This window comes from Macrotis lagotis, chromosome 2 (genome assembly GCF_037893015.1).
Source record: "Macrotis lagotis isolate mMagLag1 chromosome 2, bilby.v1.9.chrom.fasta, whole genome shotgun sequence".
Classification (NCBI taxonomy): Eukaryota; Metazoa; Chordata; class Mammalia; order Peramelemorphia; family Peramelidae; genus Macrotis; species Macrotis lagotis.
Genome location: NC_133659.1, coordinates 146,172,439 through 146,190,237, shown reverse-complemented (window position 1 = coordinate 146,190,237; position 17,799 = coordinate 146,172,439). Strand labels below are relative to the sequence as shown.

Below are 17,799 nucleotides of genomic sequence, written 5' to 3'. Positions count from 1 at the left end.
TTTCTTAACCTTTTACTTCTTTCTTTTATCCCTGCTGATCTATGTGCAGTTCTCAAGTCCATTCAAAAATCTTTGAGAGCCATCTTTCTATATAAATCCAGGGTATTCTTAATGAGTATATAAATAAGGAGCAAGCAATCTTTTTCAAATAATATTCAACAACAGACTACTTCTTTACTATTTTTCAATTAGTTGAAAACTAGGAAATAGGATAGCATTGCATTTATGGCTTGTTCATTGCAAATAAGCATTTGATTCAGTAGAATAAATGAGATAAAGTATCTGTCATCCATATATCAAAATCTTTCAGTATTCTTTGGAAGGTATAAAATGTTTTTTTTATTTATATAAAATGTTTTTTGTTTGTCTGTTTTAATGATCTGATGATTTTATCTTGCAAATACTCAACAAAGTACAGATTGAAGGGGGGGGGTCTCTGTTAATGGTGAGGTCATCCAGATCAGAAATATAAAACTCTAGGTCCTTACTTAGCCTTGAACTCCTGAAGGAGGCCTAGGATCAGACTAAAATCGAACTGGGAAATGTTTCACAAATATTTATATATATATATATATATATATATATATATAAAATACATCAGATAATTTTGGTTTCTGGTTTTCTAAGAATTAATTGACCAGCAGAGAATCCCTTTCTTCATGAGTTTACCACTGATCTAGCTATTGCTGTTTGTGGCTGATACTATGTATAACATCTCAGGACTTCTGGAAGAGATTTATAATCACTCAAAGGAGTTTGCCTAGACAGGAATGATCAAATGGATGAAGAATGTCTATTGCCTAGATCTCAACATGCATTTGATCTTTTCTAGCAGTAAGTATATCTGGGAGAGGTAGTCTAGATAGACAATGACCTGGACCTATAGTTGAAAAAAAGGAAGATAAAAAGATGTAAAGAAGGAATTGAATTAATGAAAAAATTATTTTACTGACCCCATGTGCCCCTTCTGTTTCCCACAAAAGCAAAAAGAAAGCATCTTTTCAGTATTAATTTTATTGGTTCCACTATATGGAAGAGAGATATGGTCCATGCTGCCTCTGAAGAATTAAAGATAAGTACTAGACATTAGATACCAGATACTAAGGCTGTGGAGAGGCACAATGTGGGTGTGAGCAGGTTCCAAAACATAATCAACAAGAAACTCTGAACTAACAAAAAAAAAAGAAAAAGAAGGAATAAAAGTATTATCAAGGAATTGTTTGACAGGGAGAAAAGATAATCTGGTCATATGATAAAAAGAAAGGATAACAGGTGGATAGGTAGAGTGCTCCACTGGACTTCTCTTAGTGTTAGGAGAAATTTGGTGAGGCCTCCAGAATGTTGGGTGGAGCCCATCTGGTTAACTTTTGGGAGACAAGTGTCACATAATATGGTAGATAAGGATGTCTTCCAAACTATATCATTGAGGGAAATTCTTGAATGATGACTTCTACTTCCTTAAGTTATCCCTCTTATTTTTTATTTGACCTGAAAGACCAAAACTCATTCTGGATGACTACAAAGACCACAAAGCAAAGAAACTTGCTAGAAACATTTGTATACTCCACCAAATACTTGAGTTTTGTCAGGTTTTTCATCTTACTGATGTCTCCCAGGCTCATTTAGCAGGGAATGGTAGTAGGAATGGTGGGCCAGGGCAAAACAAATGGGAACAATCTTTCCATTCTAGACTGAAACAATTCAATTTACTTTAGAAAATGGAAATTAAGTTCTGTGCTGGCACAAAATCTTCCCCCCCACCCCAAATTCATTTTGTAGTACAGAGCTATTGAAGTCCTTTCTCATGTTAGTGTTTTGTTGGTTACTAGCTATTTAAAGCACATGGGAGAGGTATTAAAGATATTTTTTAAAAATATAGTTAAATACATTTACATTTTAGTTGAATTTCCCTAGATATTAGCAGCTAAGTAAAAAATAATTACCTTAAATATGACATCTACCTCTAGGATACTCAAATAGACTCTTAAAAACTCTCCCTGGGGATCAACATATTGACTTTTTTTGGTGGATTTTTGAGGTGAAACTTGTATTGATAGGTTGATTTTAATAGTGTTGTTAGTACCATTTATTTTCAAGATTACACGAAAAGATTTAAATGACTAGGTGTGTATACATAGGTCATCATTTGTCAGTAAAACTGAATGAACAGAAATAGATACCTATCTAGTTTTAACTATATACTCTCCTGCTTCTCCCCTTCCCCTGCCTCCATTTTAATCCATGTTTCCTTCAGAGTCTAGGTAATACCATTAGTGTGAATGACATTAACTAGGAAGGCATTTAAATTTTAAGGTTGTTTTTTTAAGGGCTTTGAGTATTTTATACTAAACTATAGCAAAAGACTTTCAAACTTTCTCCTATACATAATGAAAGTTTAACTCAATGTATTTAACTCTTAATGAATAATTCTTAATGTAAACCATTGAACTGTTATTTGTTTAGCTACCTTTCATAAATTATATACTCCAAGGGAACTGCTGACATCCCAAAATTAATAATCTATTGAACAAGGCTTGGAAATCCCTTTATTTTATTCAACTATTTTTAAATAAATTTTTTTAAGGAGATTTAGCATCTATCTTGTTATATTTTACTTGAAAAGAGCATATTTCTTGAAAAGTTGATTGCCTTGTTCAATCTTTATACTATATCTTATTTATTTTTTCCCTTTATGCTGGGCTAGCACTTTGTTTTTGGGACCAGCAGCTGCTTTGAGACTAGGGGGAATTTACATTCTTAGTCAACAGCTGTCTGCTGTGTTTCTAATCTTGTTTTGGCAGGAAATGGTTCATAAATGGAAGCCAAGTAAAAAGGAATCTATAAACACAATAACTTTGGATGCCACCTAATGATACTATTTTTCTGAAGAGTTTACCTTTAGCCCTTTGGATCATTGATCTTTTGTGTGGCTTTTTATTCTGTGTAACTTTTACCCACTTACTTCCATCCACAGTGCTGGAGTTCTTCCTGTAGTTCTTTTCATGTTACGTGAATACTAGTTTGCCCATTCCTCCCTCTTACCATACACTGACCAACGTGCTTTTCTGGACAAGCAGCTCTTTGCTGACATACTGTCATTTTATGTCGAATTTTTTTTTTTGGGGGGGGGTTCAAGGCAATGGGGTTAACTGACTTGCTAAAGGTCACATAGCTAGGCAATTATTAAGTGTCTGAGGGCAGATTTGAACTCAGGTCTTTCTGACTCCTGGGTCGGTGCTTTATCTACTGCACCACCTAGCTGTCCCTATGTCACATTTTTTAAACAATTTTTTTTAGTTTTTTTTTTTTTTTGCAAGGCAAATGGGGTTAAGTGGCTTGCCCAAGGCCACACAACTAGGTCATTATTAAGTGTTTGAGACCGGATTTGAACTCAGGTACTCCTGACTCCAGGGCTGGTGCTCTATCCACTACGCCATCTATCTGTCCCTTAAGCAATTCTTGATTGGACTTATGTTGCTGTCTGCTCATTTCTGCTGTCTGCAGAAATTTCAAATAAATGTATATATATATATATATATATATATATATATATATATATATATATATACATACATACATATATATGTATATATATATATTGCAGGTAGTCAAATAACATGATAATCATAATAGTTTCTTGCAGGCTGGCAAGGAAGAAGGAACTAAGAATTTTCTAAGTGTCTACTATGTGCCAATCACTGTGCTAAGTGCTTTATAAATATTTTCTCATTTTAGTCTTATAACAACCCCTGGAGTTAGGTACTGTTGCCATCCCTATTTTACACATGAAGAAACTGAGATTGACAGAGGTTAAGTGACTGACCCAAAGTCACACCCCTGCATGGGTGCCTGAGGTTGAATTTGAACTCTGGTCTTCCTTACTCCAAGTCCAGTTCTCCATCCATTGTGCCACTTAGCTAGCTACCTACTTCAGATATTTCTTAGACTATCTACACTAAACTGAGATCTACACAGAGACACACAAAATGTTTTCTTCTTGTTCCCTAGAGAGTGATATGAATTATTTTATCTTTCATTTCATCATATGGGCAAGATTTAAGTTATGAACTAATGTGTTTGAGAAATTAATTGTTAAGTTGATGGTTTGAGTTCAGAGTGCTCTTTTTTATAGAAACTTTTATATATAGTGATTAGTTCCCAGACTGGTGCACAAAGGCATATTTAACCCTAATCACTATGTATAATATTGTTCATATGAATGGAATTAACTCTTGAGTTTCACCTTCTAATGCAGTGGCATATCTCTCTCTCTCTCTTTCTCTCTCTCTCTCTCTCTCTCTCTCTCTCTCTCTCTCTCTCTCTCTCTCTCTCCAAAATCTGAAAGAGGAATATTTCCATTTCATTGGAAGTTGCCAAGCTAATAAAAGCTCCAGATAAAGTATGATTATACTAACAAGTTATATCAAAATTTGCATAAGAAGAGGAATCTAATTCCATTTAGGAAACAAAAACATTTTATATTTGGCATAGGTCTAACCACTCTAGGAAACTCCCCCCTCTTTTTTTTTTATTACGTACAAATATAGTTTTCAATATCCATTTTTTGTGAGCTTTTGAGTTACAAATTTTCTTACTTCTCTCTTTTTTCCTCCCCCCTCCCCATGGCATTGAGTAATTTGATATAGGTTTTATATAAATATAAATCATATGTAATATAGTTCCATATTAGTCATGTTATAAAAGAAGTGGAAAAAAGTAGATCTCTTTTTTTAAAGTTTTTTTGCAAAGGCTTTGCAAAGGGTTAAAATGACTTGCCAAAGGTCACACAGTTAAGTAATTATTTAGTGTCTGAGATACGGATTTGAACTCAGGTCCTTCTGACTCCAGAGCCCATGCTCTATTCATTGTACCACCTAGCTGCCCCTAAGTCTCCCTTCTTAATAAATTCCAGTGGCTTCCTATTTTCTCAAGGATAAAATATAAAGCCTTCTGTTTTGCATTAAAAATCCTTCTTAACATGACCCTTTCTTAACTTTCTAATTTTCTTTTATTTTCTTCCCCTCCTCTAACTTGAAAAGCCAGCTGGCCTGCTTGCTATTTTTCCCTTTTGACTCATCATTTCCCATGTCCATGCCTTTTACATTGGCTGTCCTTCATGTCTGGAATGCTCTCCCTCTTCTGGTCTCTTCAAGACTCAACTCAAATAGAAAACCATACCTGGAGTGTGGAGGACCTTCAGCCACTTGCTAGCTGTGTTACCTTGGGCCAGTCACCTACCCCGATTGCCTCCAGGGTCATCTCCAGTCTCCTGATTCATATCTGGCCACTGGACCCAGATGTTTCTAGAGGAGAAAGTGAGGCTGGTGATTTAGCACAGCACCCCTCATTCCAGTTTAATTCATGTGCATGTCATGGTATCACCTCCCTGATATCATGGTTTTCTTCTAAGGATAAACAACTACAACAACTTGCTATCTACTTTGTAAACAATTGTTTGAATATTGTCTCCCACTTTAGGATGTGAGCTTCCTGGGGGCAAGGGCAATGTATTTGCTTGCCAGTCTATCTCTAGCACCGAAGCACAATGCTTGGCCCAGTCAATGATTAGAAATATGTGATGACTGACTGAGTGAAAAGGGAAACAAAGGAGTGGGAGAAGAGATTTAAAATCTTTGTCATTAAGAACTATAGTTTAGTTGGTGAGATACAACTATAAATAGAGAATATGAATAAAATTCAACATTTAATAAGTACCTACTGAGTGTGGAACATTGTACTAAACCTAGGTTTGATACAAAATTTAAGCTAAGAGCTGTTTCTTGACCTCATGTTCCTTGGGAACTAACTGGGAAATATGATACATAAACAATATAAAATAATATGTGATAAATATTTTTTAAAAAGACTCAAAGTACTTGCAAAGTTAAAAGCAGAAGTCATTACATATTGTGGGAGTGATCATTCAAGGCAGGAGATGAGTAAGTCAATGGCGATAGTCTTTTAAAGTTCAAGCAGGAGTTCTGGGTATTTCATCAAACGAACAAATTTTATTAAATACTTGCCTTAAGCCTTTAATTTTACCTGTTTCTTTCATGTTCATTTTCCTCCTTTAAAAGACTGGACAGGACCCAGAGTCCTCATAATATATGTGAGCTTGACTATCTTTCAAAAAGGAAAATTTCTGATTGTTCTGTTTGTTTTACCTTCTAGACATTTACTGCCTGGTGTAATTCTCATCTAAGAAAAGCTGGTACTCAGATTGAGAACATTGAGGAAGATTTCAGAAATGGCCTTAAACTCATGCTTCTTTTGGAAGTCATTTCAGGTTGGTGGTAAAGTAGTTTTTTTCATTGATATGACCCCCAATGCTTCTGTTTTTCTACATATTTAACTCTATGTGCTATCACCTGAGTGAAAAGAGTTCCTCGAGCCATAGCTTCAAATCTTGGCTTTGATCTGTGATTATATTTCATCTGTGAGACTTAATAACTGTGTGATTGCAAAAATCATTTAATTTCAGTGATCCTCAGTTTCTCATCTGTAAAATAGAGATAATGTTTGTGTTACTTGCCTTAGAGGGTTGTTTTGAGGAAATCACTTTGTAAATGGTATAGTTGAATTAGTTTTTCTATTTATTCCAGGATGTATTCACTGAGTGTTTTCCTTTTAAGGTATTCAAGCTTTGCAAGTGCAATATTGGAAATAACTCTTTAGCAAAGTTCCTGTATTCCTGGAGATTTTTATCTATCCTGAGAACTAGCTAAATTCTACCATAAACTCATTTCCTAGTCCCCCCCTTCAAAATATTATGTGTCTCCTACTTTGACAAACAAGAAGAAATAATATCCTGTCTCCTCTCTCCCCCAACCTACCCTTGCTGCTTTCTTTTCTCTCAGTTCTTCATAGTGCTAGAATATATGTACCTAGAATTTATGTACTTTTACTTTTTTCTTGAAATAAAGGAACTATAGACAAGGGTATACTTTCCCCACACAGTGGGAAGAGTAAACATGCTTAGGGAGCAGATGTAGAAAGGGACATTATTATGAAGTATGCTAGGTGGCTCAGTGAATAGAGCATCTGCCCTGGAGTCAGGAGGACCTGAATTCAAATCCAGCCTCAGATACTTAATAATTACCTAGCTGGGTGATCTTGGCCAAGTCACTTAACCCTATTGACTTGCAAAAACCTAAAAAAAAAAGAAAGAAAAGAAATACATGGAGAGGCATGCATATTAGGAACATATGATCATGGTATACATAGAATGGTTTTTACATAGGGAGCATGTGGGACTAGAGTACATGTTTGGAGGAACATATGAGGCCTGGTCATATTTGTAGAAGGTTCCTGATTCTTTAAATCTGCTAGTTACAATGGAAAATGGTCCTCACCTCACACATCAGGTCCCAGCATGGCTGCTGTGCCTATAGAATGGGTAACATTTCTTCCAGAGCCCAAATTTAGTTTTTAGTTTAATACTGAATAAATGGACATAAGCTACATTGAAACCATTTTTGCCTTATAATTTATATATATGACTGGTTTTAAAGACTTCAAATTTACAGTCAAAAAAGTAGATTTTTCTTTAATGCGCATGTCTCCATGTACTGGCTAAGTCAGTGTCACTGTTTATTGAGTGACTGGTAATTATCTCAAGCAGCTGAATTTAGATTTTTTTTGGCTTCTCCCAAGGGCTGGCCATCAACTGAGAAAGATTTAGTGGCACAACCCTCTCTCTCACACAACTCATCTGTAAGAGCCTCAATGTAAGCTGGTCTTTCAAACCAAATCCCAGGAATTAAGTTTCAAAAGTCTACATGTTTATAATACTCTACTTTATCTTGAAGTCCATTTTATCTAAAAATGACTGTGATTAGTTTCCTGAGATTACCATGATTGCAGGTTATTTTCTTCTCCTAGTTTGGTTCAGTGAACCAAAACAAATTGGTTTTAATGATCAAGTAATCATTAAAATTCTACCAATAAAATTTGCTTTAAGAAAGCTTGGATCCTGGATATTATTGTCTTGGGTCTTTAACCTGGTGTAACCAACACATATCTGCCATTTTTTCCCTTACAGGTGAAAGGTTGTCCAAACCTGACCGAGGAAAAATGCGCTTCCACAAAATTGCCAATGTCAATAAAGCCCTGGATTACATAGCCAGTAAGGGTGTGAAACTGGTATCCATTGGTGCTGAAGGTAAGCTGAGGTACTCATCTCACGAAGATGTTATAAGGGCAAAATGAGAGAAGGATGGGTTAAAGGGTTAAAATAGCATACAACACTATACAAATGTAAAATAATATCATAGTAGGAGCAGCTCATGACACAGTGAGCAGTGAGCACTGGGTTCAGAGAAAGGGAGACCTAGGTTAAATCTAGCTTCAGATACTAGTTAGGTGACTCTAAGCAAATCATTTGCTCCATGTGCGCCTCAGTTTCCTCAACTGTAAAATAGAAATAATATTAGCAACTGCCTCACAGGGTTGTTATGAGGATCACATGAGGTGATAGTAGAACAGCACATTATAATGTACTAGGTAATAATGTTTCATGTTTTTATCCTTCATTTTTGAAGAAAACCACAATATCAGGGAGATGATGGAGGACATGACAAGCATGTGAACTGGATTAAATGAGGGTGTGCTGTGCTAAGTCACCAGCCTCACTTCCTCCTCCAGGGTCATCTGGGTCCAGTGGCCAGATATGAATCAGAACAACTGGAGATGGCTCTGGAGGAAAGGCAGTCAGGGTTGAGTGACTTGCCCAGGGTCCCCCAGCTAGTAAGTGTGAAGTGTCTGAAACCCGATTAGAACTTCTGTCCTCTTGATTCCAAGGCCAGTGCTCTATCCACTGTGTCATGAGCTGCTCCTACATCATAGATACTCTATAAATGCTTATTCCCTTCCTCTTACTAATAATTATACATATAAGTTGGCAGAAACTGAGACTATCTTACACTGTTAGTCACTGACTCTTGTGACCATTTAAAGTCCAGTAGAGTCTATATAGGAAGAGCATGGTTCCTGAGACTGATCTGTCTCAGAACATGTTCCCCAATAGATGCTTATAAGTCGGGAACTTAATTGGTTGATTTCAGTCAAATTGTATCTTCAAGCTTTGTGCTTGTGAACCAATTCTGAATTCATCCAGGGACTGAAGAATTTGAGCCCCACTACCACATTTGAAGTCATAAATATAAAGATTATAAGTATACTGGTGGACCTATAGAAATGTAACAATTTTTTTCCTTCTTGAATGTAATTTTAAGCACTACTGTTAAAGGAGTACAATGGTGTGTTTCAGATAGTATTGTTGAAGAATCTGTTTTTAAATGTTCTTTTTTTTTCTTGCCTCACAGAAATTGTTGATGGCAATGTGAAAATGACACTGGGTATGATTTGGACCATCATCCTTCGCTTTGCTATCCAGGATATTTCAGTGGAAGGTAAAGTATATGGGAGATAACCTGAATATGTTAAAATGTTTACAGAAAATAATGAAAATGAAATGTATTCTACAAACTGAATTTTGTACAAGATTTTCTAAATAAAACAAGGATTTTTTTGTACAGGCTTTTTCCTAAATATGACTGTACCCATTTAGGAATGTTGATCATTCAGTTTTATTATTATATCTGCATCAGGGAGTTAAGTGTCAAAGTAAATTGAGTACTGGACTTGGAGTTGGGAAGAACCAAGTTCAAATCCACCTTCAGATACTTCCTAGATATGTGACTCTAGACTTCTTTTTTTCTGAGTGTTAATTTCCTTATCTTTAAAATGGGGATAATAATAGCATCTAGCTTGCAGAGTTGGGGGGATCAAATGTGATAATAGATGTAAATCATTTTACAAACCATAAGGTACAATAGCTATTCTTGGACTGGGCTTGAACAATGCTGTCATTTGGTGGGGGGGTGGAATCTTTATGGGAAGGATTAGTGATATGTACAGAGCACAAGTAGTTAAGAAAATGTAGTTATTTAGCTTCTTAAATGTTTACTACAGGATTAAAAATAAGTTTAATGAATTCATAGCTATCTGGTTGAATTATTTAATTGAATAACTAAAACAGGAAGAATTCCAGGTACAGAAAGAAGTTTTTGAAAATCAAGTTTTCCTTTCTTAACAGAATCTTGATTCTTTCTGGTGGTTCTTTCCCTAGTCATCACTGCTTCACAATAAAAATATTTTAAAGCTTTGAATCTCCAGTGAAGATGAAAATCACTAGTTTTTAACTCCCACTCCATTTATAAATATTTTGATCTACTCATTACTGCTAAAAGGTGTTAAGTTGATTTCTCTCAAAATAGATTTCCTATTTAGCCTAAAGTCACCAACTGTCTAGCTAGTGATAGGTCTATTTGAGGAGAGTCCTATTTATTCCACATCCATTAATTAATTTGACCAGCCTTCAATAACCATATTTTGGAGCTCCAGCTTTCACTTTCATAGTCCAGCAGAATGCTAGGACATCTTCTGGTGCTGATTCTTTCTAGTTAATAATCAGTTATGAAATGTTTATTGAGCTTCTTCAAGGCACTGTGATAGGCACTTTAGGACTGGGACACAATTTTTGCCCTCAAAGTGTTTACAGTAGAATTGGACCATTCAAGATGATTAAGATCTTTGCATAGATCCATCAATCAGTGAATTAGCAAGCATTTATTAAGCACTAACTTACTATCTTCCTGTAACATGTGCTTGAAGAAAGGCAAAAACATGAAAATAATTCATGCCTTCAGGGAACTTACATAATGGGGAGACAATATATGAGCAGTTTCATATAAAATACCTACAGAGTAGAGAGAAGGTAACTTTAGAAGGGAAGACTCAAGTGACTAGGGAGAACATGAAGGCCTCTTATAGAAGAAGATACTTAATCAGAAGCTTAAAAGAAGTCAAAGATGACAAGAGATGGCAGTAAAAAAGGTATGTGTTCCAGTCTTGAAGGGACAGCCAGTGCAAGTGGAGATGGTAGATGGAGGTGGTATTATTGGCCCAGAGAGTAAATGAAGGAGAATAAAGTGTGAGAAGACTCAAAAGATAGGAAGGGGCCAGGTTTTGAAGAGGATTTTTCTATTTGATCTTTGAGGTAACGGAATTTCTGAAGTTTTTGGAGCTGGGAAAGGAACATGGGCAGACCTATGCCTTTGTACAATTTATTTCACCTCTGTGTGGACAGTTTGAAGAGGGGAGAAGGTTGAGGGAAGGAGACTAGAAAACTATTCCAATAATCCAAGTAAGCGGTGTTAAGAGCTTGAACTGGCATGGTGGCTCTGTAAGTGTAGAGAAGAGGATAGAGAGAGGAGATGTTGTTCAAGTAGAAATGGCAAAATTTAGAAATGTGTGGGGTGGATGAGTGAGGAGTTGAGGAGGATGACAAGACTGTGAACTTGGGAGCCTGAGAAGGTGGTAGTGCCTTCAACAGTTATAGTTGGGAAGGAAGACAGGTTTTGTGGGAAAGATGAGTTCTTATTTGAATATGTTGAATTTGAGATACACATAGGGAATTCAGTTTGAAATGTTCAGGATGCAGTTCGAAATTTGGGATGAGAATTAAGAAGAGAGGCTGAGGCTGGATAAATAGATCTGAGAATTATCAACATAAAAATGATAATTGAACCCATGGGAACTGATGACATCACCGAGTGAAATGGTATAGAGAGAAAAGAGAAAAAAAGGCATGCTATCTTAGGAAAATCCATCATTAAATGAGGGGAAGAGTCTGAAGATCCAGCAAAGGTAACTAAGAATAATAGACATGTAGGAGGACCAAAGGAAAAAAGTCTCATGAAGATCCAAACAGAAGAAAGATGATCAACAGTATCAAAGGTTCAGAGAGGTCAAGAAGAGTGAGGAGTAAGAAGAGGTCATTACATCTGGGAATAAAGGGATCAGTAGATATTTGGGAGAAAGTAGTTTCCATCGATTGGTGAAGTCAGAAGCAGATTGCAATGACTTTAAAAAAACAATGAAAGAGGGAGCAGCTAGGAGGTGCGGTGGATAGAGCACTGGCCCTGGAGTCAGGAGTACCTGAGTTCAAATCTGGCCCCAGACACTTAATAAATACCTAGCTGTGTGGCCTTGGGCAAGCCACTTAACCCTACTGCCTTGCTAAAAAGAAAAAAGAAAATAAATGAAAGAAAGAAGCATATAGAAAACTTTTCCAAGCATTTTTAGCAGAGAGATGGAGACAAAGAATATTAGTGCACAATAGTTAGCCAACATGGTAGGTTGAGATTGGATGAAATGTGATTGTGTTTTTAGGCAGCCAAGATATAGAGAATGAATGCATGAATGAATGAATGAATGAATGAACGAATGAAAGAATGAAAAATCATCTATTAGGCTCTTTCTTTGTGCAAAGTACTCTGCTAAACGCTAAGTACACATAGGAAAGCAAAACAATCAGTCCTTGTTCCCAGGGAGTTCACATATTATATATACTATATATATCCTATTATAAGGAGAGTTAGTTCATATATAGGTAATTTTAGGTGCAAGTTAGTTGGAAAGATCCAGTGGTTCTTTGGGTGCAGTGGCAAAGCAAATAGTAATACATATTCTTTAATGCCATTTCCATTGATAAAATCATATTTGTGCCTAATATGAACCACATGGCATTCTCTTTGTTGGTGAAAACTTTCTTTTCAGGGTCTTTGGTTGCTGTGTCTCCTTAAGTTGTAGTAAAATAAAAATAATAATAATAATAATAGCTATCATTTATATGTTGTTTTAAGGTTTGACAAGTGACTTGGCAAACTTTAAAGCCAAATAAAAAGGATGGAAATTCTAGCTCTTATTGTAGCCCGTACTTTCTCAATAGTCTTACCTCACAGGGTTGTTAATCTCATTTGATCCTTGCCACAATGCTATAACATAGATGCTATTATTATCCCCATTTTATAAATGAGGAAACAGAGGCAAAGAGGCTTGCCCAGAATCACACAACTATTCAATATCTGAAGCTGGATTCAAACTCTGGTCTTCCTGACTCCAAGTCTATCACTCTGTTCACTGAGCCACTTGACTGTCTAGGCTACAGCATCTACTAAAGTTGTTATCAGATTCCATATCTACAAAGGTTGCTTTTGCAATCTGGGCCAGAAGTAGGAAGGGTGATCTGGACAGGGAGGGTGAAGCGGCACATGTCTGTTCCAGGGTACTTGGGATTTAACTACCAGTTCATGGACTCTAATTGTCTCTTGATAGGTATAGCTATCTCTAACTTAGTACCTACCCCATCTGGAAGAACTGCAGAGTGGTTTCCAGTCCCAACTTCTTGCTTACCCTCATAGCTGGAATGAGCATCTTCCTTAGAAAAGATTGAGGGGAGAAGAGGTTAGAGATGTCTGTTTTACTCCCTGTAAGCAATACAAGCACAATTATGTAATGCCCCAGGGTCATGTGGAACCTCTCCTCTCCTTACACGTGCTACTAAGAAGACCATCCATATGTGGCTAAAATTTCTGTTAAGTCATAGGGGAGCAGTGTCTGCATGGCCAGTCACTTGAGGTTCTCTTTTTGTTTCTAAATCATTCTTGCTCTACTTCAAAAAATGAAAAACAAAAAGTGATAAGGATAGACTCCAGTGATTCAGACTCAGAATAGGGATACAATGAAATATTTGTGGTCATAAAATTCAATAAAATAACTGGTGGTTGTGTTGGCAAAGATGTCAGATCTTCTCCAAATGGGTTGGTTTCCTACGTGGGAGCAGGTAGGGGCATGGGCAGAGTACTGGGCTGGAATTTGGGATCCTTGTTTAAGCATCCTGGGCTGTCTTTTTCAGAGTCCAAGTGAATATAGCTGAAGAATGTTTGCCTTGTTTTTGCCTTGTGACTGCTGTCTTCTATCTCTTCCTCAGGATGATTTTCTGCTTTAGCTACTTTTTAATTTTTGTGGAAGTTAGAAAGCAGTAGATAGGGAGAAATAAAGATTAGAGACAGATTTAGAGTGACAATGAAGAGAGGGAAGGATGAGACTCAGGGTGCATGTAGAGAGGTTGACTTTGGCAAGGATCATGGTCATCCCTTCATTAGAGGTGGTAATGAAGGAAAGTGATGGTGATAACAGGAGAAAAGAGGAGTCTTCTCATATGGTCCGAATTGTTTTGGTGCAGTAGGAAGTGAAGTTCTTCCCTGAGAGCTTGGGAGAGGGGAGGGAGAAAGGTGAAGCAAATTTGAGTCAGAGAGGAATAGAAGCTTACTTTGCTGCATTGTAGGCTCCCTTAACATTAGATAAACAGTTGTCTCCAACAGCATATTTTTGTAGCTTCCTCTATCTTTATTCAATAGCCCATGAGTAGTAAGTAGTGCAGGAAATAAGAGTGCTAAAATTTAGTTAATTTAGATTAAGCACTGTGCCAGATAGTATAAACTGCTAAAAGTATCAATTCATAAAATCCTTAAAGAAAATAATTTTTTTAAAGTACATGGCATTATTCCAAACAAGGTAGTAAAAGTGTGGCTCTTTTAAGATCTGGTTAAATAAAAAAGAATGATTTATCTATTTTTTTTTTTTAGGGTTTTTTTGCAAGGCAAACAGGGTTAAGTGGCTTGCCCAAAGCCACACAGCTGGGTAATTATTAAATGTCTGAGGCCGGATTTGAACCCAGGTACTCCTGACTCCAGGGCCGGTGCTCTATCCACTGTGCTGCCTAGTCGCCCCTATCTATTTCAATTTATAGTTTCTCTAAGTAGGAGGCAATAGGGTCTAATGGAAAACAGATTGGAAGACCTGAGTTCATTTTGTTAGCTCTGCGATCTTGGGTAATTCATTTTCCCTTTCTTGGTTTACTATTTGCTCATTTGCTTTTGTTTTTGCAAGGCAATAGGGTTAAATGACTTGGCCAATGTCATACAGCTAGGTAATTATTAAGTGTCTGAGGATTTGAACTCAGGTCCTCCTGACTCTAGGGCCAGTGCTCTATCCACTACGCCATCTAGCTGCCTCCCTCCTTGATTAATTGTAAAACATCTCTGAAGTCCTTTCTAGCTCTAATTTACTGTAATTCTATCAGTTGTTCCATATATAAATGATTTTTTAAAAAAACTACAGGAATATTTACACTTACTTAAAATATCAGTTGTTTCACCTGTAATCTTGTTTCTACTATTGCATTGTCTCTCTTAGCCAACACTTACTAAACCAGATGGTACAAGATAAACATCAGTTCAGTAACATCTGAATCATCACAAATTTTAAATTAGTTACATTATGAATCCAGCAGATTTTACCATATTTTAAAGATTATATATTAATTGTATCATCCATATGTGACTGTCCTTAAGGAAAATCAGGAGTGCCAAAACTGTTATAATTCTGGATCTTGCTTAATAGCTTAAGTACAATCTGTCATATTAGTACTTGGCATTTTCTGGCCATTTTTATAGAGGGGGTTTTTATTAGACAGACTTTCCTCAAAACAACTAGCCACAATTAAATGTAAAAAAATAAAGCATAAAACTCTTCTTTAGGCAGATATTTTTTTAGTCTTCAGCATAGTAGTTAACAAATTATCTTGGTAATTTAGATTTTATGGAGTCATTATTCTTTAATGAGCTCACTGTAACCCTCTGTGAGTTTACTGTTTTATGAAGGGATTTTTCATAGATATAATTTTCTTCTGATATCCTTTTTTTTAGTAGATTAGGCCTGAGTCACTTTGGGGGTTGTGGTATCCCTTGATGTACTGATATTTTAATTTAAAAAAATTAAAAAGATAGATTTATCTCATAAAAATTTGTGGTCTATCTGTTTATGGATATTTGGGGTAGGGAGGTGTTGCTTCCTTAGTGTATAATGGAGGGCACATGGTATATTGGAAAAAATATTGGATGTAGAAACAGAATCCAGATTTAAATCCTGCATCTGCTAATTTTTTGGTGTATCCTTTAGCAATTCACCTCTCTTCTTTGGGAGATTTCTCCTTAGATTTCTCATCAATAAATTAGAGGAATTGATTCAACAACATCTAAGATCCCTTCCAGAAGGAGATCTATGGTCTTATGATCATGTTTATCTTGTGGGGGTAATGATAAACATACATTAAGAACCCTAAAATCAATTGTTTTGAACTATATATTGTAACCATGTTTCCAATTTGACTAATGTCCATAGCAATGGATAACTAATTGTATTTTAGTTTCACTTGTTTTTCCTGGCAATGCAGAACTACTAATGTTGTTTGCAACAACCATCTTGTTTGCAGATTTGGGAAGCCCTAGAAAGTTGTTAATTTCTCTAAAATTAAGTTTTTTATATTTTTTATGATGGTGATCCTGAATTTTATGATTGGTGATTCTGCTGCTGATCCTGAATTTCCTTTATATTAGAGTAATCATAGGCTAATATTTGCAGAAGAGAATGAACAGTCTGAGATCAAAGTTCTTGTGATCCTCATCTGTAAAAAATGTTAGCTTTGGGGCTGGCTTTGTTCATTAGCCACTCCAGAGGTCTTTGATTGGGTAGTGGTGCTGGTACTGAACCTTGTGAACCCAGTTGTGACTCTTCCTTTCTGTACACTCTTTTCTGGTTTTTATTACAGAAACCTCTGCTAAAGAAGGTCTGCTTCTCTGGTGCCAGAGGAAAACTGCTCCTTATAGAAATGTAAATATTCAGAATTTCCACACTAGGTAAGAGATCAGAATCTTTTTTTTAATTGTATTAGAATCAGTGGGTGGTGGGGCAGCTAGGTGGCGAAGTGAATAGAGTACTGGCCTTGGAGTCAGGAGTACCTGAGTTCAAATCCAGCCTCAGATACTTAATTACCTAGCTGTGTGGCCTTGGGCAAGCCATTTAATCCCATTGCCTTGCAAAAAAAAAACAACCTAAAAAAAAAGAATCAGTGGGTGGTGTGGAGAATAAATGTTTATTCATACTAGTATTTTTCCTCTTCTCCAGAGGTGAGAAAAGCATTTTCTATGAATACAGAATTTCTGATGTCCAGTTTTACCTGGGAGCAAAATTTTGCATGCAAAAAATAAAAATCTCATCCAACAGGTTTAATTTTGGGGGATAGATGTTGTGCAACACCTGAATAATTCATCAAAATTGGCAGATTTCAGCCTTTAGCAAATGGACCAAAAGGAAGAAAGAGAAGGATAGAATCCTTATTTGATCAGGAAAGAAGAATTGAATTCCAACTTGCACTTCTCTGAAATTCAATAATAGCCTTTTTTGCTAAGTTTCTACAGTTATATAAGAATACTATGTCAATAATATGGGTAATTATTTAAACAAATATTTATTAAGCATTTACTGTGCTAGGCACCCTAGACAACACAAAAGAACAAAAAGCTCTGGGTCTTATTTACCAATTTAGAAGACAACATTTTAGATGCACAAAATAGCTATAGAGGGAGCTCTAAGGGAGTGCAACATAGTAAGATATCTACTGCAAGAAGAATACAAAGGAGCGGCAAGATTATAGCATCTATTTTGGAATGCTTTGGAAGCAAGTAAATATTGGGATATGTTTCGAATAAGAATTTGTAGTGATGGAGAGATGGGAAGAAGACAATCTCAACAGATTAGGTAGCCTGAGCAATGATAAGGAGACTGGATAGAGAATATTGTGGGTGGGACAGCACAATGAGATTAAGTTGGTTAGAATAGAGGGGTATCTGGAATATTTGAAAGTTAAGATTGGATAGGCAAAATGGAGGACTTTGAATATCAAGATTGAAAGTTTGGTGTTATCTTTATAAGCTCTAGGGGGAATATAAACAATAGGAAAAGGGGCAGTTGGTGGCACAGTGAATAGAGCACAGGCTCTGGAGTCAGGAGGACCCAAGTTCAAATTTAGCCTCAGATACTTAATAAATTACT

General features: G+C 36.2%; 1 protein-coding gene across 2 annotated transcripts in view; it reads left to right on the top strand.

Annotated features, from left to right (window-relative positions):
• ACTN2 (actinin alpha 2) overlaps nt 1–17,799 on the top strand; it is a 98,566-nt gene that overhangs the window by 41,785 nt on the left and 38,982 nt on the right. For both annotated transcript variants that reach the window (XM_074222950.1, XM_074222951.1), the window contains exons 2-5: nt 6,172–6,286; nt 8,042–8,161; nt 9,324–9,410; nt 16,517–16,604. In XM_074222950.1, coding sequence (XP_074079051.1) covers nt 6,172–6,286; nt 8,042–8,161; nt 9,324–9,410; nt 16,517–16,604 — 410 coding nt within the window. The remainder of the gene's footprint in view (nt 1–6,171; nt 6,287–8,041; nt 8,162–9,323; nt 9,411–16,516; nt 16,605–17,799) is intronic.